This window comes from Nerophis lumbriciformis, linkage group LG30, assembly GCF_033978685.3.
Source record: "Nerophis lumbriciformis linkage group LG30, RoL_Nlum_v2.1, whole genome shotgun sequence".
In the NCBI taxonomy this organism is placed as follows: Eukaryota; Metazoa; Chordata; class Actinopteri; order Syngnathiformes; family Syngnathidae; genus Nerophis; species Nerophis lumbriciformis.
The window spans coordinates 30,505,087-30,530,086 of NC_084577.2; the positions used below are offsets into that span (position 1 = coordinate 30,505,087).

Genomic DNA, 25,000 nt, shown 5'->3' on the forward strand with positions numbered 1-25,000 from the left:
TTTATTGACACTTGATATTAAGTACTTCATTGACACTTAATATGAAGTACTTTATTGACACTTAATATGAAGTACTTTATTGACGCTTAATATGAAGTACTTTATTGACACTTAATAGGAAGTATTTTATTGACACTTAATTTGAAGTACTTTATTGACACTTAATATGAAGTACTTTATTGACACTTAATAGGAAGTATTTTATTGACACTTAATATGAAGTACTTTATTGACACTTAATATGAAGTACTTTTTTGACACTTAATATGAAGTACTTCATTGACACTTAATATGAAGTACTTTATTGGCACATAATAGGAAGTATTTTATTGACACTTAATAGGAAGTATATTATTGACACTTAATATGAAGTACTTTATTGACACTTAATATGAAGTACTTTATTGACATTTAATATGAAGTACTTTATTGACACTTAATATGAAGTACTTTATTGACACATAATAGGAAGTATTTTATTGACACTTAATATGAAGTACTTTATTGACACATAATAGGAAGTATTTTATTGACACTTAATATGAAGTACTTTATTGACACTTAATATGAAGTACTTTATTGACACTTAATATGAAGTACTTTATTGACACTTAATATGAAGTACTTTATTGACACTTAATATGAAGTACTTTATTGACACTTAATATGAAGTACTTTTTTGACACTTAATATGAAGTACTTCATTGACACTTAATATGAAGTACTTTATTGACACTTAATATGAAGTACTTTTTTGACACTTAATATGAAGTACTTTATTGACACTTAATATGAAGTACTTTATTGACACTTAATATGAAGTACTTCATTGACACTTAATATGAAGTACTTTATTGACACTTAATATGAAGTACTTTATTGACGCTTAATATGAAGTACTTTATTGACACTTAATAGGAAGTATTTTATTGACACTTAATTTGAAGTACTTTATTGACACTTAATATGAAGTACTTTATTGACACTTAATAGGAAGTATTTTATTGACACTTAATATGAAGTACTTTATTGACACTTAATATGAAGTACTTTTTTGACACTTAATATGAAGTACTTCATTGACACTTAATATGAAGTACTTTATTGGCACATAATAGGAAGTATTTTATTGACACTTAATAGGAAGTATATTATTGACACTTCATATGAAGTACTTTATTGACACTTAATATGAAGTACTTTATTGACATTTAATATGAAGTACTTTATTGACACTTAATATGAAGTACTTTATTGACACATAATAGGAAGTATTTTATTGACACTTAATATGAAGTACTTTATTGACACATAATAGGAAGTATTTTATTGACACTTAATAGGAAGTATTTTATTGACACTTAATATGAAGTACTTTATTGACACTTAATATGAAGTACTTTATTGACACTTAATATGAAGTACTTTATTGACACTTAATATGAAGTACTTTATTGACACTTAATATGAAGTACTTTATTGACACTTAATATGAAGTACTTTATTGACACTTAATATGAAGTACTTTATTGACGCTTAATATGAAGTACTTTATTGACACTTAATATGAAGCACTTTATTGACACTTAATATGAAGTACTTTATTGACACTTAATAGGAAGTATTTTATTGACACTTAATATAAAGTACTTTATTGACACTTAATATGAAGTACTTTATTGTAATATGAAGTACTTTATTGACACTTAATATGAAGTACTTTATTGACACTTAATATGAAGTACTTTATTGACACTTAATATGAAGTACTTTATTGACACTTAATATGAAGTACTTTATTGACACTTAATATGAAGTACTTTTTTGACACTTAATATGAAGTACTTTATTGACACTTAACATTTCCTGGTGTTTGCTGGCCAGATAGAATGATGTCTGCCCCCGGCCGGGCCTTGACTTTGACACACACATTATTTATGGATTATAATTACTGGGATGACTTTGGAGCGTTTAGACTGGAAGAAATATCCCATCTGGGTCACTTCAGGGCAACAAAAATCCAATTAGGTGTGCGGTGAACTTGGGGCCAATTTGTAAGACACAAGACTGTGGGTTGCAGGAATCCCCCATGATGCATTGCTCAGGGGATTCCAGCCCTTGACTGAGTGCTTTGAAAAGAAGGCAGAAACAAAAAGATCCAGAACAATCCATCTTTCATCACAAGGAGGTTCCTCGTGGCCTTGCAAGGTCAGCAGACCTGGCCTGAAGACTGCTTCTAATTGGTCTTCAAGGAACAAACTTCCTGCAAAACTTTTTTTTTGTAACATTTTTTACATTTTTTAATTTTTTTAACATACAATCACGCAGTGCTAGCAAGAATACATTCTAACTGATACTAATATTTATGTATCTTAAATACATTTAAAGTGAAAATGAAAAGCTTCACCACTTTAGTCATATTTCTTTGCGCTTAAGAAACTTTTTTTTACATTTTTTATATTTTTTACATTTTTTTACATACAATCACACAGTAAGAATACATTCTAACTAATACTAATATGTATGTATCTTAAATACATTTAAAGTGAAAATGAAAAGCTTCACCACTTTAGTCATATTTTTTTGCGCTTAAGAAACTTTTTTTTTTTTTTTTAACTTTTTTTTTTTACATACAATCACGCAGTGCTAGCAAGAATACATTCTAACTAATACTTATGTATCTTAAATATATTTAAAGTGAAAATGAAAAGCTTCACCACTTTAGTCATATTTCTTTGCACTTAAGAAACTTTTTTTTACATTTTTTATATTTTTTACATTTTTTTACATACAATCACACAGTAAGAATACATTCTAACTAATACTAATATTTATGTATCTTAAATACATTTAAAGTGAAAATGAAAAGCTTCACCACTTTAGTCATATTTTTTTGCGCTTAAGAAACTTTCTTTTTAAACTTTTTTTTACATACAATCACACAGTGCTAGCAAGAATACATTCTAACTAATATCAATATTTATGTATCTTAAATACATTTAAAGTGAAAATGAAAATCTTCATCACTTTAGTCATATTTTTTTGCGCTTAAGAAACTTTTTTTTTTTACATTTTTTTACATAAAATCACGCAGTGCTAGCAAGAATGTATTCTAACTAATACTAATATTTATGTATCTTAAATACATTTAAAGTGAAAATGAAAAGCTTCACCACTTTAGTCATATTTCTGCGCTTAAGAAACTTTTTTTTACATTTTTTATATTTTTTAATTTTTTTTACATACAATCACACAGAAAGAATACATTCTAACTAATACTGATATTTATACATCTTAAATACATTTAAAGTGAAAATGAAAAGCTTCACCACTTTAGTCATATTTTTTTGCGCTTAAGAAACTTTTTTTTATTTTTTTTTAACATTTTTATATACAATCACGCAGTGCTAGCAAGAATACATTCTAACTAATACTAATATTTATGTATCTTAAATACATTTAAAAGGAAAATGAAAAGCTTCACCACTTTAGTCATATTTTTTTGCGCTTAAGAATTTTTTTTTTTAATTTTTAACATTTTTTTACATACAATCACTTAGTGCTAGCAAGAATACATTCTAACTAATACTTATGTATCTTAAATATATTTAAAGTGAAAATGAAAAGCTTCACCACTTTAGTCATATTTCTTTGCACTTAAGAAACTTTTTTTTACATTTTTTATATTTTTTACATTTTTTTACATACAATCACACAGTAAGAATACATTCTAACTAATACTAATATTTATGTATCTTAAATACATTTAAAGTGAAAATGAAAAGCTTCATCACTTTAGTCATATTTTTTTCACGCTTAGGAAACTTTTTTTTTTTTTTTTTACATTTTTTTACATACAATCACGCAGTGCTAGCAAGAATACATTCTAACTATTACTAATATTTATGTATCTTAAATACATTTAAAGTGAAAATGAAAAGCTTCACCACTTTAGTCATATTTCTTTGCGCTTAAGAAACTTTTTTTTACATTTTTTATATTTTTTACATTTTTTTTACATACAATCACACATTCTAACTAATACTGATATTTATATATATTAAATACATTTAAAGTGAAAATGAAAAGCTTCACCACTTTAGTCATGTTTTTTTGCGCTTAAGAAACTTTTATTTTTTAAATTTTTTTAACATTTTTATATACAATCACGCAGTGCTAGCAATAATACATTCTAACTAATACTAATATTTATGTATCTTAAATACATTTAAAGTGAAAATGAAAAGCTTCATCACTTTAGTCATATTTTTTTGCGCTTAAGAAACTTTTTTTTTTTTAAACTTTTTTTTACATAAAATCACGCAGTGCTAGCAAGAATGTATTCCAACTAATACTAATATTTATGTATCTTAAATACATTTAAAGTGAAAATGAAAAGCTTCACCACTTTAGTCATATTTCTTTGCGCTTAAGAAACTTCTTTTTACATTTTTTATATATATTTTTTTTTTTTACATGCAATCACACAGTAAGAATACATTCTAACTAATACTGATATTTATGTATCTTAAATACATTTAAAGTGAAAATGAAAAGCTTCATCACTTTAGTCATATTTTTTTGCGCTTAAGAAACTTTTTTTTTTTTACATTTTTATATACAATCACGCAGTGCTAGCAAGAATACATTCTAACTAATACTAATATTTATGTATCTTAAATACATTTAAAGTGAAAATGAAAAGCTTCACCACTTTAGTCATATTTCTTTGCGCTTAAGAAACTTTCTTTTTAAACTTTTTTTTACATACAATCACACAGTGCTAGCAAGAATGTATTCTAACTAATACTAATATTTATGTATCTTAAATACATTTAAAGTGAAAATGAAAAGCTTCACCACTTTAGTCATATTTCTTTGCGCTTATGAAACTTTTTTTTAAATTTTTTATATTTTTTAAATTTTTTTACATACAATCACACAGTAAGAATACATTCTAACTAATACTGATATTTATATATCTTAAATACATTTAAAGTGAAAATGAAAAGCTTCACCACTTTAGTCATATTTTTTTGCGCTTAAGAAACTTTTTTTTTTTTTTAATTTTTTAACATTTTTATATACAATCACGCAGTGCTAGCAAGAATACATTCTAACTAATACTAATATTTATGTATCTTAAATACATTTAAAGTGAAAATGAAAAGCTTCATCACTTTAGTCATATTTTTTTGCGCTTAAGAAACTTTTTTTTAAATTTTTTATATATATATATTTTTTTTTACATACAATCACACAGTAAGAATACATTCTAACTAATACTGATATTTATATATCTTAAATACATTTAAAGTGAAAATGAAAAGCTTCACCACTTTAGTCATATTTTTTTGCGCTTAAGAAACTTTTTTTTTTTTTAATTTTTAACATTTTTATATACAATCACGCAGTGCTAGCAAGAATACATTCTAACTAATACTAATATTTATGTATCTTAAATACATTTAAAGTGAAAATGAAAAGCTTCATCACTTTAGTCATATTTTTTGCGCTTAAGAAACTTTTTTTTTTTTTTTTTTTTTACATTTTTTTACATAAAATCACGCAGTGCTAGCAAGAATGTATTCTAACTAATACTAATATTTGTGTATCTTGAATACATTTAAAGTGAAAATGAAAAGCTTCACCACTTTAGTCATATTTTTTTGCGCTTAAGAAACTTCAGCTTTGATATGGTCATTACTGCCACAAGGTTGAAAAAAAGTGTCTTTTTGTGTCTTTCTGGTCATATCCGAGTCTAAGTTGGATGTGGGTTTATGTCCACAACCTTCTACTATTCATTTGATTATTTATGAGTTATTTCCTTCCAAGCTTGCAAGTTTCTAAAGTGGACACAGAAGACTGGTTGAGAGTGGATGTATTTAAAGAAAAGTTGAGTACTTTAAAGGCGTCACACGTGATGGCGCGGAGTGGTCTTTCCACCCGTGGCAACGACCAAGTACGCGACAAGGCTCGGGCTTGTGGACTAGAAGGTGTGCAGCAGCTGGACGTGCACACCATGTAAGACTTGTGGACTAGAAGGTGTGCACACCATGTGAGATGTGGACTAGAAGGTGTGCCCACCATGTGAGATGTGGACTAGAAGGTGTGCCCACCATGTGAGATGTGGACTAGAAGGTGTGCACACCATGTGAGATGTGGACTAGAAGGTGTGCCCACCATGTGAGATGTGGACTAGAAGGTGTGCCCACCATGTGAGATGTGGACTAGAAGGTGTGCACACCATGTGAGAGTGGAGGCAGAGTGTTGCAGTGACATTGCAACCAAACATTCTGCTCTTCAGGCTGAGACATAATCATCTTACATAAGTTTGTGTTTGCATGCAGGTTTGTAACACTGCTTGTGTGTGTGTATATATATATATATATATATATATATATATATATATATATATATATATATATATATATATATATATATATATACATATATATATATATATATATATATATATATGTATGTATATATATATGTATATATGTATATATATATATATATATATATATATAATAAATAATAAAAGAAATATATATTTATAGCTAGAATATATATATATATACATATATATATATATATATATATATATATATATATATATATATATATATATATATATATATATATATATATATATATATATATATATATATATATATATATATATATATATATATATATATATATATATATATATATATATATATGTATGTATGTGTGGGGAAAAAGATCACAAGACTACTTCATCTCTACAGGCCTGTTTCATGAGGGGTTCCCTCAATCATCAGGAGATTTTCATCAGGAAAATCTCCTGATGATTGAGGGAACCCCTCATGAAACAGGCCTGTAGAGATGAAGTAGTATTGCGCTCTACTACGGTATCGAGCACTATTTTTTGGATAACCTTATTAAGACATATATATATATATATATATATATATGTATATATATATATATATATATATATATATATATATATATATATATATATATATATATATATATATATATATATAAGAAATACTTGACTTTCAGTGAATTCTACCTATAAAAATATATTTCTTTTATTATATATATATATATATATATATATATATATATATATATATATATATATATATATATATATGTATGTATATATATATATATATATATAATAAATAATAAAATAAATATATATTTATAGCTAGAATATATATATATATATATATATATATATATATATACATATATACATATATATGTATATATGTATGTATGTATATATATATATATATATATATATATATATATATATTAAATAATAAAATAAATATATATTTATAGCTAGAATATATATATATATATATATATATATATATATATATATAAGAAATACTTGACTTTCAGTGAATTCTAGCTATAAAAATATATTTCTTTTATTATATATCTATATATATATATATATATATATATATATATATATATATATATATATATATATATATATATATATATATATATAAAAGAAATACTTGAATTTCAGTGTTCATTTGTTTACACATATACACACACATAACACTCATCCACTCATTGTTGAGTTGAGGGTTGAATTGTCCATCCTTGTTCTATTCTCTGTCACTATTTTTCTAACCATGCTGAACACCCTCTCTGTGATGATGCATTGCACAAAAAGTGCTTTCATCAAATACACTAGTTGGCAGTATTGTCCTGTTTAAGAGTGTCACAACATTGCTGTTTACGGCAGACCAACTGCTTTACGGCAGACGAAAACGTGACTGCTGTTGTTGTGTGTTGTTGCCGCGGTGGGAGGACGTTAATGAAACTGCCTAACAATAAACCCACATGAGAAACCAAGAACTCGCCCTCCATCATTCTACAGTTATAATGATTGGGCAGGCACGCTGTTTATATTGTGGGAAAGCGGACTCAGGTCCGCATGGAGCTGGAGGGGGCGTGGCCTCCAGCTCCGCCTGAATTTCAGGAGATTTTCGGGAGAAAATTTGTCCCGGGAGGTTTTCGGGAGAGGCGCTGAATTTCAGGGGTCTCCCGGAAAATCTGGGATATATATATATATATGTAGCCAAATTGTTTAGCCTAATTCGGGACCCATTTGAAGAAGTTTGTAGACCCCCGTAGTAAATAATTGAGTGTCATTGTTCAACATGAAATTAGCATAAAAATAAAAGGAAAATGTTTCATACCTCATCAGTTATCTGACCTCCGAATGTAACCCACGTACCTGAAGGACAGGAAACATACAGTGAAAATAACATCTCATACATTTGTATCAGTGTGTGTGTGTGTGTGTGTGTGTGTGTGTGTGTGTGTGTGTGTGTGTGTGTGTGTGTGTGACACGATGGAGTAAACTAACAAGAATGTCATGTTCCCGAGAGAAAGAACGTGTCGTGTGAAAAATGATCACCATTTGTGACTTCCTGTTAGCTCTCTGGAACTCCAGTAGTGGACCTCAGATCACCACTTTGACATACTCTCTTCTTTCTCTTACCTCTTATGTTTGGGACCATTAGTTTTAGTTAGCAGCCTCCACACCACTAGATGGCGTAGTTAATGTCACCGTCAACCTGCCCAGCAGGTGAAGTGGTGTTATTGTTTAAAAAGCAGAGCTAAAATCTCCATTTGTGAATTGGTGGTTATGAAGATGACTTTCTTGTTCTGGGTTAGAAAAAGGCTGTCCAAAGTACGGTCCAGGGACCATTTGTTACCCGCAGCTCCTTTTTTAATTCTAAAAAATACTATTTAAAAAACAAGAAGATGTGGAATAAAGGCTCAAACAGGTGAAATGTAGCAAGAACAAGTTGCAATGTTGGCAACTGTCACTTGCTCAAAAAATAATAATGAATTAAATGTTATGATCCGCTGCCCGGATCATATTCTGTTTATGTTTTCAGTTCACTTGGGTTCTCAGCACCTGTTGAGTTTGTTTTTCTCAGTTGCCATGATGGCAGATTATCGTCACCTGCCTCTGGTTAGTGTTCCGGACGCGCACCTGTTGCCGGGGCACTAATCAGAGGGCTATTTAGTTTACGCGCTGGCCTCACTCGGTCTGTTGGTTTTGTTTGCTCCTACGCAACTAAGTTACGCTCTTGGGTTCTCTCATAGTTTACATTTTTGATATTAGCATCTTTGCTACCCTCTTGTTTTCCGTGCCGTGGTGCACCGCGCAGCATTTTGTTCTGCAATCAGAATAAATCATTTATTCTCACCTGCAAGTCGCTTCCTGACATCCCTCTGCATCTTGAAAAGACGACCTCCGGCATCACAATGCCACGCAATCGTAACATTAAAATCAAAGTTGTTTTGAATTATTGACTCATTTAAGGCTCCAATGACTTCACATCTAATATTACACTTTTAAATACCTTTGGGGGGGAAATACTGCATATTTTGTACTTTTGCCATAAAAAAAACTAGGTTTTCCTTGACAAAAAGGGCATAAAACAAACAAACAAATAAACAAAAAACATATAAAAAAACCCAACAACTTATAATCGCGGGCTGGATCTGAAGTTGATCTACAGACTTACGTGTTGAAAGAAAAAAACATATTTATTTTTAACACTTTTATGTTGTCATGAAGTAATGATCTATTCAAGGCTCCAATAACTTCACATTAAATATTACACTTTGAAATATTTTGTGGGTAAAAGTATTGCATATTTTGTGTTTGCCATATGAAATAACATTTTGTTTGACAAAAAGGGCATAAAACAGACCAACAACATTTTTTTTATATTTTTTTTAACATTGAGTATTAGCTCTGAAGTTGATCTAGAAACTTAAGTGTTGAAAGTAAAAATAATGTATTATATATTTTTAATACTTTTATGAGTGGGACCCTTTTGGATCCCCAATAAAAAAAAAATTTTTTACTGTTATTGCTCAAAACATAATAATGAAATAAAATCAATGTTCTTATGAATGATTGATCTATTCAATGCTCCAATTAATTCACATTAAATATTACACCTGGAAATATTTTGTGGGTAAAATATTGCATATTTTGTGTTTGCCATAAAAAAACAACGTTTTGTTTGACAAAAAAGGCATAAAACAGATCAACAAAGAAACATAAAAATGTTTTAAAAATGTATAATCGAGTAAGAGTGCTGAAGTTGATCTAGAAACTTAAGTGTTGAAAGTAAAAATAATGTACTATATATTTTTAATACTTTTATGAGTGGGACCCTTTTGGATCCCCAATAAAAAAATGTTTATTACTGTTATTGCTCAAAACATAATAATGAAATAAAATCAATGTTCTTATGAATGATTGATCTATTCAATGCTCCAATTAATTCACATTAAATATTACACCTTGAAATATTTTGTGGGTAAAATATTCCATATTTTGTGTTTGCCATAAAAAAACAATGTTTTGTTTGACAAAAAAGGCATAAAACAGATCAAAAAAGAAACATACAAATGTTTTAAAAATGTATAATCGAGTAAGAGTGCTGAAGTTGATCTAGAAACTTAAGTGTTGAAAGTAAAAATAATGTATTATATATTTTTAATACTTTTATGAGTGGGACCCTTTTGGATCCCCAATAAAAAAATGTTTATTACTGTTATTGCTCAAAACATAATAATGAAATAAAATCAATGTTCTTATGAATGATTGATCTATTCAATGCTCCAATTAATTCACATTAAATATTACGCCTTGAAATATTTTGTGGGTAAAATATTGCATATTTTGTGTTTGCCATAAAAAAACAACATTTTGTTTGACAAAAAAGGCATAAAACAGATCAACAAAGAAACATAAAAATGTTTTAAAAATGTATAATCGAGTAAGAGTGCTGAAGTTGATCTAGAAACTTAAGTGTTGAAAGTAAAAATAATGTACTATATATTTTTAATACTTTTATGAGTGGGACCCTTTTGGATCCCCAATAAAAAAATGTTTATTACTGTTATTGCTCAAAACATAATAATGAAATAAAATAAATGTTCTTATGAATTATTGATCTATTCAATGCTCCAATTAATTCACATTAAATATTACACCTGGACATATTTTGTGGGTAAAATATTGCATATTTTGTGTTTGCCATAAAAAAAACAACGTTTTGTTTGACAAAAAAGGCATAAAACAGATCAACAAAGAAACATAAAAAAGTTTTAAAAATGTATAATCGAGTAAGAGCGCTGAAGTTGATCTAGAAACTTAAGTGTTGAAAGTAAAAATAATGTATTATATATTTTTAATACTTTTATGAGTGGGACCCTTTTGGATCCCCAATCATTTTTTTTTTTTACTGTTATTGCTCAAAATATAATAATGAAATAAAATCAATGTTCTTATGAATTATTGACCTATTCAATGCTACAATTAATTCACATTAAATATTACGCCTTGAAATATTTTGTGGGTAAAATATTGCATATTTTGTGTTTGCCATAAAAAAAACAACGTTTTGTTTGACAAAAAAGGCATAAAACAGCTCAACAAAGAAACATATAAATGTTTTAAAAATGTATAATCAAATAAGAGCATTGAAGTTGATCTAGAAACTTAAGTGTTGAAAGCAAAAATGATGTATGACATGTTTTTTAACACTTTTATGAGAATTTTAGTGGATGTTTTTTTACTGCTCAAAACATAATAATGAAATAAAATCAATGTTGTTATGAATTATTGACTCATTTAAGGCTACAACTACTTCACAACAAATATTACACTTTGAACATTTTTCAGGGGAAAATATTGGATATTTTGTGTTTTTGCCATAAAAAATGGGTTTTCTTTATTTTTTTAAAAATGGCATAAAACAACAAAAATGTTTACGGATTTGTTTACCTTATATAGAGATTTAAGCGTTGAATAATTAAAAAAACATAATATCATTTTTATTTTATTGACTGACACCTTTCCGGGTCCCAGGGGCCAAACTTGGGGGGAGACCTAAAGGTTAAAAATATCTAAAATATTTTATTTGTTTTAAAAAATGAAAAATACCACAATGTTTTTGTTATTTCTGATCATTTGTGAGGGCACCAAAGTGGCTTCAGTGTGCGCGTGTTGGCAATGCAGTGCATGGAGGACAGTTCAGCTTGTTGTTTTGTCTTGTTGTTAAATAGAAAGTTAGCTGTTAGCTTGCTAGCGGCTAACGTCCAGCCGTGTTTTAGCTACTTCCAAATCAGCCTTCATGGTGACAAATAAAGTACGTTTCCTACAAGTATTATTATCACTGGAGGGTGAGGAATAGCTAAACATGCGGGTATAATAGCTCACCGCTAACAGCAAGCTAGCGCTACTCAATGTAAACACAGTACAAGAGCGTATATACCGTATTTCCTTGAATTGCCGCCGGGTATATATTATACGCATGCCTCGTTTTACCGCCGGGTCAAACTCGTCACGCCATGAGTGACACTTCACCTTTCAAGGCATCATTTTCCAAAACGGAGGAGGCTAATTTCAATCATTTAAAATGGCATAAAGGGAAGAAGATAAAGAGCTATTCAGTAGGATTTAAGGTCCAAGCTATTGAATATGCTAAAAAGAACAGTAAAAATGTTGTATTAATATAGCTGCGTGTGTCAAATATGAGTCATTAAATGACTCCCGCCTCATGGTGGTAGAGGGCGCTAGTGATCCCAGGAATCATTCTTGCGACTACTCGGCTGCAGAAGAAGTGACAACAACAGTTTTCTAAAGTGGACTTTCAATGGAAGCAGGAGGTAATACTTAAAAGAAGATCTCCATCGAGACTTTTAAAACTGAAGAAAGATAAGGAAGACTTCTATAAACAAGTTATCGATGCTTTTGTTCAAAAGGAGCAGCGCATGGACTTCATTTATAAGCAAAGGTAAGACCTTTAAAACGGGTTTTTTTATTAAATGTGCTTTTCATGATGGTATCCTTACATCACACTCAAATTTATAAGCGCTCGCCTAAATTTACCGCATGCCTTTGGTAAGCGCCGGAGTGAGAAGAGGTTTTAAATTAATTACCGCCCCGGCGCTAATTCAAGGAAATACGGTATTATACTACAATGTTTACATCAATATTTTTTATCATCAGAAAATCTTTTCTCATATTGTTATTGTTGGAATAATTGTTTGTAAGTTATCACAAAAGAAACGTTGTGTTGCATTGTGTTCCTGATAAGAAGATGAACGCTGTCTTTCGAGGCCTAACAAGAGGAAGAAGGCTCGTGAAACGCCACTGTGATTTCAACACGGACAGATGGCAGGATCTGCTCCACTTCCAGAGGAACTCTCTTTGAAGTGTTAAACGAACTCTCTTTGAAATATTTCACAAACTCTCTTCCAACTATTTGGTAACCGAGGTCAACGCTATTTACGACCCGCTGCCCTCTTGAAGTCGCTGTGGTCAGGAGACGGGAGGGATTATCCATTGTCCTCCCAACACCTGCCCCAGCTGGATCCAGGAAGAGCCCAAGCCCGAGAAAATCCTCTTCTTGGTCTTCAAAGCGACCGAAAACAATGACTGTTTTACATACTTCCCATTCCTGCTGTGACATGTGTTGGTGCGTGAACATTGAACATCTGAATAAAAGAGGAGACGAAAACCTTCTTCGTCAGAGCGTGGTGCAGGACTGTACAGAGAGTGCAGTGGCCATGTCTCTCCTCAATATTGAGTCCAAATTGAATTCTGTCTCTGTTTGATTCCTTGCCTTTTGTCTTGTTTAATAGATGTCCTCAGTGTTTGAACGTGACAGTTATTGTTAATAAACACAGGAAATACGTCCCTGGACACATGACAACTTTAATTATGACCAATGTATGATCCTGTAACTACTTGGTATCGGATTGATACCACAATTCATAATTGATTTACTCATGTCAAGTATCAAAGAAGAGAAGATTAAGGGATTATTCCATTTGAACAGAAGTGTAGATAGAACACGTTGAAACAGGAAGTAAGCAGATATTAACAGGAAATGAAAAAGTAGATTAATAATGTGTACAAAATAATAGGTGTATACAGGGCCGGCCCGTGGCATAGGCCGTATAGGCAAATGCTAAGGGCGCCGTCCATCAGGGGGCGCCATGCCAGTGCCACAAATGTTGGAGAGAAAAAAAAAGGAAAAAAAAGTTGTTACTATTATTTCTAAATACAAAAAATAATCTCACGTTAATTAAAATGCAAAGTAAAGCCTATTTAATAGAAATATTATTTGTTACAACATTACGCCCCCCCCCCCTCCTCCCCACGCACGGTGCGCCCCCTCCCTTCCCGTATCATGACTCTTTTTGGACGTCACCACATCAAAAAATCAACACAAGATGTCAAAACGGCCAAAACTGTCAGGTGCCCAGGGAAGAAAAAAGAGAAAAGAAGAGGAGGAGAAACGAGAAAAGACAGAGGTAGCAGGTAGGTAACGTTAGCCTACATGAAATTATTTGTCTGTTCAGAATGTGATAGTAACCTGGCTTTTTAGCATTAAGCTAATGTTACATGATTCGGCAATTGCTAATCAATAAATAGCTAGTTCTGTTTTAACGTCGGGTTAATATTGTGGAGGGGGCTAAATTGTTATGGAAAATAATAATGTAACGTTAGGTAATTACAGTACTCCCCCCTTACATTCCTCAGGGACATTTGTATTAGATCTTTTAAGCAGGTGTTTTTTGTTTACATTGTTATTGCCTTCTGGTTAGCTAATGTTTGCCCTGCAGGTAATAGTCATTTTTCCACCCCTTTATATATTAGGTATAGTTGTAAGTAAAAAAAAAAAAGGTCAAAGACAAAGCTATTCGGGTTCTTGTGAGTATATACACTTCACTGCCGATGTGGGGGGGGGGGGGGGCGCCACCTAAAATCTTGCCTAGGGCGCCAGATTGATTAGGGCCGGGCCTGGGTGTATAAATGACACAATATGTTACTGCATACGACTAACTAGTAGTCTTTGTTTGTTTACTTACTACTAAAAGACAAGTTGTTTACTATGTTCACTATTTTGTTTAAGGACAACATTCTTCTTTACTTGCAATAACAAACACATGTTCCATTTATCATAACATCTTGTGTTCAAATAAAGGCATTGTGGTCCCCTTTATTTTGAAAATATCAGTGCGGGGACAATATTAGTATTTAGTAAAGCTATTAGTCTGTTGTGTGTCGTGTGTGATGGTTGTCACTAACACACAACATCCAGTCAGTACAGTCTACTGTACTGATTGTGTGTGTGTGTGTGTGTGTGTGTGTGTGTGTGTGTGTGTGTGTGTGTGTGTGTGTGTGTGTGTGTGTGTGTGTGTGTGTGTGTGTGTGTGTGTGTGTGTGTGTGTGGGTGTGTTCCCTCCAGGCGATCTGACAGAGTTCAGTCAGTGCCTTGTTCAAGGGCACTTTGTCCCTGAAAGGGGAAATGCACTTTTTTTGGAATTGTCTCCATCATTCACAGTACTTATGTAAGACGCTTTTTTCTTTTTTATGCATTCTAAATCGTAAATAAATGTTAGCCAAAGTCAGCTAACAATGGAGCTAACTATTCCTTCTATAACCTGCCCACAAAACATCCAAAAACCTCCATCAAGGTTTTTTATACATACTGTAAGTCTATTTGTAATGTAGTAACATTCATAATAACATGTAATATTTACATATTTTATATACACACTGTAAGTATATATGTAACATTCATAACATGTAATATTTACATATTTTATATACACACTGTAAGTATATATGTAATGTAGTAACATTCATAAAAACATGTAATATTTACATATTTTATATACACACTGTAAGTATATATGTAACATTCATAACATGTAATATTTACATATTTTATATACACACTGTAAGTCTATTTGTAATGTAGTAACATTCATAATAACATGTAATATTTACATATTTTATATACACACTGTAAGTATATATGTAACATTCATAACATGTAATATTTACATATTTTATATACACACTGTAAGTCTATTTGTAATGTAGTAACATTCATAATAACATGTAATATTTACATATTTTATATACACACTGTAAGTATATATGTAACGTAGTAACATTCATAATAACATGTAATATTTACATATTTTATATACACACTGTAAGTATATATGTAACATTCATAACATGTAATATTTACATATTTTATAAACACACTGTAAGTATATATGTAATGTAGTAACATTCATAATAACATGTAATATTTACATATTTTATAAACACACTGTAAGTATATATGTAATGTAGTAACATTCATAATAACATGTAATATTTACATATTTTATATACACACTGTAAGGATATATGTAATGTAGTAACATTCATAATAACATGTAATATTTACATATTTTCATAATTTTAAGTATTATATACACACTGTAAGTATATATGTAATGTAGTAACATTCATAATAACATGTAATATTTACATATTTTATATACACAATGTAAGTATATATGTAATATAGTAACATTCATAATAACATGTAATATTTACATATTTTATATACACAATGTAAGTATATATGTAATATAGTAACATTCATAATAACATGTAATATTTACATATTTTATATACACAATGTAAGTATATATGTAATGTAGTAACATTCATAATAACATGTAATATTTACATATTTTATATACACACTGTAAGGATATATGTAATGTAGTAACATTCATAATAACATGTAATATTTACATATTTTCATCATTTTAAGTATTATATACACACTGTAAGTATATATGTAATGTAGTAACATTCATAATAACATGTAATATTTACATATTTTATATACACAATGTAAGTATATATGTAATATAGTAACATTCATAATAACATGTAATATTTACATATTTTATATACACAATGTAAGTATATATGTAATATAGTAACATTCATAATAACATGTAATATTTACATATTTTATATACACACTGTAAGGATATATGTAATGTAGTAACATTCATAATAACATGTAATATTTACAAATTTTCATCATTTTAAGTATTATATACACACTGTAAGTATATATGTAATGTAGTAACATTCATAATAACATGTAATATTTACATATTTGATATACACACTGTAAGTATATGTAATGTAGTAACATTCATAATAACATGTAATATTTACATATTTTCATCATTTTAAGTATTATATACACACTGTAAGTATATATGTAATGTAGTAACATTCATAATAACATGCAATATTTACATATTTTATATACACAATGTAAGTATATATGTAATATAGTAACATTCATAATAACATGTAATATTTACATATTTTATATACACACTGTAAGGATATATGTAATGTAGTAACATTCATAATAACATGTAATATTTACATATTTTCATCATTTTAAGTATTATATACACACTGTAAGTATATATGTAATGTAGTAACATTCATAATAACATGTAATATTTACATATTTTATATACACACTGTAAGGATATATGTAATGTAGTAACATTCATAATAACATGTAATATTTACATATTTTCATTAATTTTAAGTATTATATACACACTGTAAGTATATATGTAATGTAGTAACATTCATAATAACATGTAATATTTACATATTTTATATACACAATGTAAGTATATATGTAATGTAGTAACATTCATAATAACATGTAATATTTACATATTTTATATACACATTGTAAGTATATATGTAATGTAGTAACATTCATAATAACATGTAATATTTACATATTTTATATACACAATGTAAGTATATATGTAATATAGTAACATTCATAATAACATGTAATATTTACATATTTTATATACACATTGTAAGTATATATGTAATGTAGTAACATTCATAATAACATGTAATATTTACATATTTTATATACACACTGTAAGGATATATGTAATGTAGTAACATTCATAATAACATGTAATATTTACATATTTTCATCATTTTAAGTATTATATACACACTGTAAGTATATATGTAATGTAGTAACATTCATAATAACATGTACTATTTACATATTTGATATACACACTAAGTATATAGGTAATGTAGTAACATTCATAATAACATGTAATATTTACATATTTGATATACACTCTAAGTATATATGTAATGTAGTAACATTCATAATAACATGTAATATTTACATATTTTCATCATTTTAAGTATTATATACACACTGTAAGTATATATGTAATGTAGTAACATTCATAATAACATGTAATATTTACATATTTTATATACACACTGTAAGGATATATGTAATGTAGTAACATTCATAATAACATGTAATATTTACATATTTTATATACACAATGTAAGTATTTATGTAATATAGTAACATTCATAATAACATGTAATATTTACATATTTTATATACACAATGTAAGTATATATGTAATATAGTAACATTCATAATAACATGTAATATTTACATATTTTATATACACACTGTAAGTATATATGTAATATAGTAACATTCATAATAACATGTAATATTTACATATTTTATATACACACTGTAAGTATATATGTAATGTAGTAACATTCATAATAACATGTAATATTTACATATTTTCATCATTTTAAGTATTATATAAACACTGTAAGTATATATGTAGTGTAGCAACATTCATAATAACTTGTAATATTTACATATTTTATATACACAATGTAAGTATATATGTAATGTAGTAACATTCATAATAACATGTAATATTTACATATTTTCATCATTTTAAGTATTATATACACACTGTAAGGATATATGTAATGTAGTAACATTCATAATAACATGTAATATTTACATATTTTCATCATTTTAAGTATTATATGCACACTGTAAGTATATATGTAATGTAGTAGCATTCATAATAACATGTAATATTTACATATTTTATATACACAATGTAAGTATATATGTAATATAGTAACATTCATAATAACATGTAATATTTACATATTTTATATACACACTGTAAGTATATATGTAATATAGTAACATTCATAATAACATGTAATATTTACATATTTTATATACACACTGTAAGTATATATGTAATGTAGTAACATTCATAATAACATGTAATATTTACATATTTTCATCATTTTAAGTATTATATACACACTGTAAGTATATATGTAGTGTAGCAACATTCATAATAACTTGTAATATTTACATATTTTATATACACAATGTAAGTATATATGTAATGTAGTAACATTCATAATAACATGTAATATTTACATATTTTATATACACACTGTAAGTATATATGTAATGTAGTAACATTCATAATAACATGTAATATTTACATATTTTCATCATTTTAAGTATTATATACACACTGTAAGTATATATGTAATGTAGTAACATTCATAATAACATGTAATATTTACATATTTTATATACACACTGTAAGGATATATGTAATGTAGTAACATTCATAATAACATGTAATATTTACATATTTTCATTAATTTTAAGTATTATATACACACTGTAAGTATATATGTAATGTAGTAACATTCATAATAACATGTAATATTTACATATTTTATATACACAATGTAAGTATATATGTAATATAGTAACATTCATAATAACATGTAATATTTACATATTTGATATACACATTGTAAGTATATATGTAATGTAGTAACATTCATAATAACATGTAATATTTACATATTTTATATACACAATGTAAGTATATATGTAATATAGTAACATTCATAATAACATGTAATATTTACATATTTTATATACACATTGTAAGTATATATGTAATGTAGTAACATTCATAATAACATGTAATATTTACATATTTTATATACACACTGTAAGGATATATGTAATGTAGTAACATTCATAATAACATGTAATATTTACATATTTTCATCATTTTAAGTATTATATACACACTGTAAGTATATATGTAATGTAGTAACATTCATAATAACATGTACTATTTACATATTTGATATACACACTAAGTATATAGGTAATGTAGTAACATTCATAATAACATGTAATATTTACATATTTGATATACACACTAAGTATATATGTAATGTAGTAACATTCATAATAACATGTAATATTTACATATTTTCATCATTTTAAGTATTATATACACACTGTAAGTATATATGTAATGTAGTAACATTCATAATAACATGTAATATTTACATATTTTATATACACACTGTAAGGATATATGTAATGTAGTAACATTCATAATAACATGTAATATTTACATATTTTATATACACAATGTAAGTATTTATGTAATATAGTAACATTCATAATAACATGTAATATTTACATATTTTATATACACAATGTAAGTATATATGTAATATAGTAACATTCATAATAACATGTAATATTTACATATTTTATATACACACTGTAAGTATATATGTAATATAGTAACATTCATAATAACATGTAATATTTACATATTTTATATACACACTGTAAGTATATATGTAATGTAGTAACATTCATAATAACATGTAATATTTACATATTTTCATCATTTTAAGTATTATATAAACACTGTAAGTATATATGTAGTGTAGCAACATTCATAATAACTTGTAATATTTACATATTTTATATACACAATGTAAGTATATATGTAATGTAGTAACATTCATAATAACATGTAATATTTACATATTTTATATACACACTGTAAGGATATATGTAATGTAGTAACATTCATAATAACATGTAATATTTACATATTTTCATCATTTTAAGTATTATATGCACACTGTAAGTATATATGTAATGTAGTAACATTCATAATAACATGTAATATTTACATATTTTATATACACAATGTAAGTATATATGTAATATAGTAACATTCATAATAACATGTAATATTTACATATTTTATATACACACTGTAAGTATATATGTAATATAGTAACATTCATAATAACATGTAATATTTACATATTTTATATACACACTGTAAGTATATATGTAATGTAGTAACATTCATAATAACATGTAATATTTACATATTTTCATCATTTTAAGTATTATATACACACTGTAAGTATATATGTAGTGTAGCAACATTCATAATAACTTGTAATATTTACATATTTTATATACACAATGTAAGTATATATGTAATGTAGTAACATTCATAATAACATGTAATATTTACATATTTTATATACACACTGTAAGTATATATGTAATGTAGTAACATTCATAATAACATGTAATATTTACATATTTTCATCATTTTAAGTATTATATACACACTGTAAGTATATATGTAATGTAGTAACATTCATAATAACATGTAATATTTACATATTTTATATACACACTGTAAGTATATATGTAATATAGTAACATTCATAATAACATGTAATATTTACATACTTTCATCATTTTAAGTATTATATACACACTGTAAGTATATATGTAATGTAGTAGCATTCATAATAACATGTAATATTTACATATTTTCATCATTTTAAGTATTATATACACGCTGTAAGTATATATGTAATATAAACATAATGTGTGACCCCTCCCTTTAGAAGCAGCCTCAGTGATGTAACTAGGGAACTCCTCTAGTGAATAAATAGAGGAGCGCGTGGGCTGTTCCTCAGAGCGTAGGGTAAGACTGTTACTTGAGCGTGCAGCTCCATGCGTTCTCCTCATGAGCAAAATTGAACTCTGTCTCAGCCTGATTCCTTGCTTCTTGTTCTGTTTAATAGATAGTTCGGTGCATAAACCTGACACCTTTTTTCCTCCCTCGGGAGTGATTTTGCGTTTATTGTTTTTCGCCCTGTGCCACGTTTCCTTTTTTACTCCATTGTTCAAGTCTAGAGTTCATAGCCATTTGTTTATTCACTTTACCTGAAGAGAGTTCTCAGAAAGTGTTGAATAAAAAGCCTGCGTCGATCATTTCCCGTCTGCAACCGAGTCCTCGTTCTTGCCAAGTAATATTTTGTTTAGTTTGTCTGATTGGAACTTGATTACATTACATTTAGTAAATGCTATTAGAAATTAATCAAATAGAAATAAATAAAAATAAATGAGAGGGAAGTGACGTCTACTCACCAAGTCCGAGACACGACACTCTTAGTCCAGACTTGCCCAGGTTCCTGCAGCAATGAGATTAAAAACATGAATATATTAAATATATTCCTTGATATTAAAACATGAATATTGTGTTGCTACAAGCTGCTCAACATTCTATTTATTATTCATATTTATTTATTTATTATCCACACTTCTTCTACTCATTTTCTTCTACTTGTGCAATAAAGACCATACCACACCATACAATACCATACATACCATTCCATACAATACCACACCATACAATACCATATATACCATTCCATACAATACCACACCATACCACACCACACCATACAATACCATTCCATTCAATACCACACCATACCATACCACACCATACCATACATACCATGCCATACCATACATGCAATACCATTCCATACAATACCACACCATACTATACCACACAATACCATACATACCTTGCCATACCACACCATACCATACATGCAATACCAATTGCATACTATACCACACCATACCATAGAATACCACACCATACAATACCACACCATAGTTTACCACACAATACCATGCCACACCATACCATACCACATCATACCATACCATACACCATACCACACAATACCATACATGCCTTGCCAAACCACACCATACCATACATGCAATGCCATTCCATACTTTACCACACCATACCACACCACATCACACCATAGCATACCACACCACACCATACCATAGAACACCACACCATACAATACCACACCATAGTATACCACACAATACCATACCACACCATACGATACCAAACCATACCACACCACACCATACCATAGAACACCACACAATACAATACCACACAATACCATACATACCTTGCCATACCACACCATACCACACCATACCATACCACATCATACCATACTATACATCATACCACACAATACAATACCACACAATACCATACATGCCGTGCCATACCACACCATACCATACATGCAATGCCATTCCATACTTTAACACACCATACCACACCACATCACACCATAGCATACCACACCACACCATACCATACAACACCACACCATACAATACCACACGATAGTATACCACACCATAGTATACCACACAATACCATACCACACCATACCACACCATACGATACCAAACCATACCACACCATACCATACCATACACCCTACCACACAATATAATACCACACAATACCATACATACCTTGCCATACCACGCCATACCACACCATACCACACCATACCATACCACATCATACCATACTATACATCATACCACACAATACAATACCACACAATACCATACATGCCGTGCCATACCCCACCATACCATACATGCAATGCCATTCCATACTTTACCACACCATACCACACCACATCACACCATATCATGCCACACGACACCATACCATACAATACCACACCATACAATACCACACGATAGTATACCGCACAATACCATACCACGCCATACCACACCACACCATACCACATCATACCATACCATACACCATACCACACAATACAATGCCACACAATACCATACATACCTTGCCATACCACACCATAGTATACCACACCATACCATACCATACCATACCACATCATACCATACTATACATCATACCACACAATACAATACCACACAATACCATACATGCCGTGCCATACCACACCATACCATACATGCAATGCCATTCCATACTTTACCACACCATACCACACCACATCACACCATAGCATACCACACCACACCATACCATAGAATACCACACCATACAATACCACACAATACCATACCACACCATACCAAACCATACCACACCATACCACATCATACCATACCATACACCATACCACACAATACAATGCCACACAATACCATACATACCTTGCCATACCACACCATACCATACATGCAATACCATTCCATACTATACCACACCATACCACACCACACCACACCATAGCATACCACGCCACACCATACCATAGAATACCACACCATACAATACCACACCATAGTATACCTACCACACTAAACCATACCATACCACATCAAACCATACCACATACCATAACACACAATACCACACAATACCATACCACACCATACCATACCATACCATACATGTTATGACACAGAATAAGTAAAGACAAAGCCTATAATTTCCCCATTGTGGGATAAATACAAGTCTATCCTGTCCATCAGGGCACTGCTACGCTAGCCATCATACCACACACACACACACACACACACACACACACACACACACACACACACACACACACACACACACACACACACACACACACACACACACACACACACACACACACACACGGATGTAACCATGCTGGGCCATCAAATATTGATTGACATACGAAGCCCCGTCATTACTTTGCCAAACATGACAAGTCTTCTGCATCAATGAAGTTATTATGTGATGGTCATCGATGACATCATCCATACTTTACACTCTCCACTCCAGAAGACCAAGAGAAGTACTGGACCTTGTCCTAGTCTGGATGTGGCTCTGGTCCAGAGTGTAAGGAGCAAGGCTGTTTATTGTCTATTGTGAGCCAACTGTGCTGCGGAATTTCCCCTAAGGATCAATAAAGTACTTTCTATTCTATTCTAAGGTCTGACATGTTTAGTAACTTTACCAGTGGCCAGATGAAGATAGCAGACTCACAGACTTTCTAATTGGTCAAACAGCATCGAAATGAAAACAATAACAATATTTCAGGGCTGTAAATCTCATTTGAAATGAGCATATCCTGGCTGAACTACTGTTATCACTTATAGAGGTTACTGTTATCACTTATAGAGGTTACTGTTATCACTTATAGATGTTACTGTTATCACTTATAGATGTTACTGTTATCACTTATAGA

At 29.3% G+C, this 25,000-nt stretch overlaps 1 protein-coding gene across 3 annotated transcripts in view; it reads right to left on the reverse strand.

Moving 5' to 3' along the window:
* Positions 1–25,000, reverse strand: part of kcnab1a (potassium voltage-gated channel subfamily A regulatory beta subunit 1a) — a 148,937-nt gene that overhangs the window by 30,468 nt on the left and 93,469 nt on the right. For all 3 annotated transcript variants that reach the window (XM_061925893.2, XM_061925891.2, XM_061925892.2), the window contains exons 2-3: positions 22,086–22,129; positions 8,226–8,263 (exon numbers count right to left, since the gene is read on the reverse strand). In XM_061925893.2, the coding sequence (XP_061781877.1) occupies positions 8,226–8,263; positions 22,086–22,129 (82 nt within the window). The remainder of the gene's footprint in view (positions 1–8,225; positions 8,264–22,085; positions 22,130–25,000) is intronic.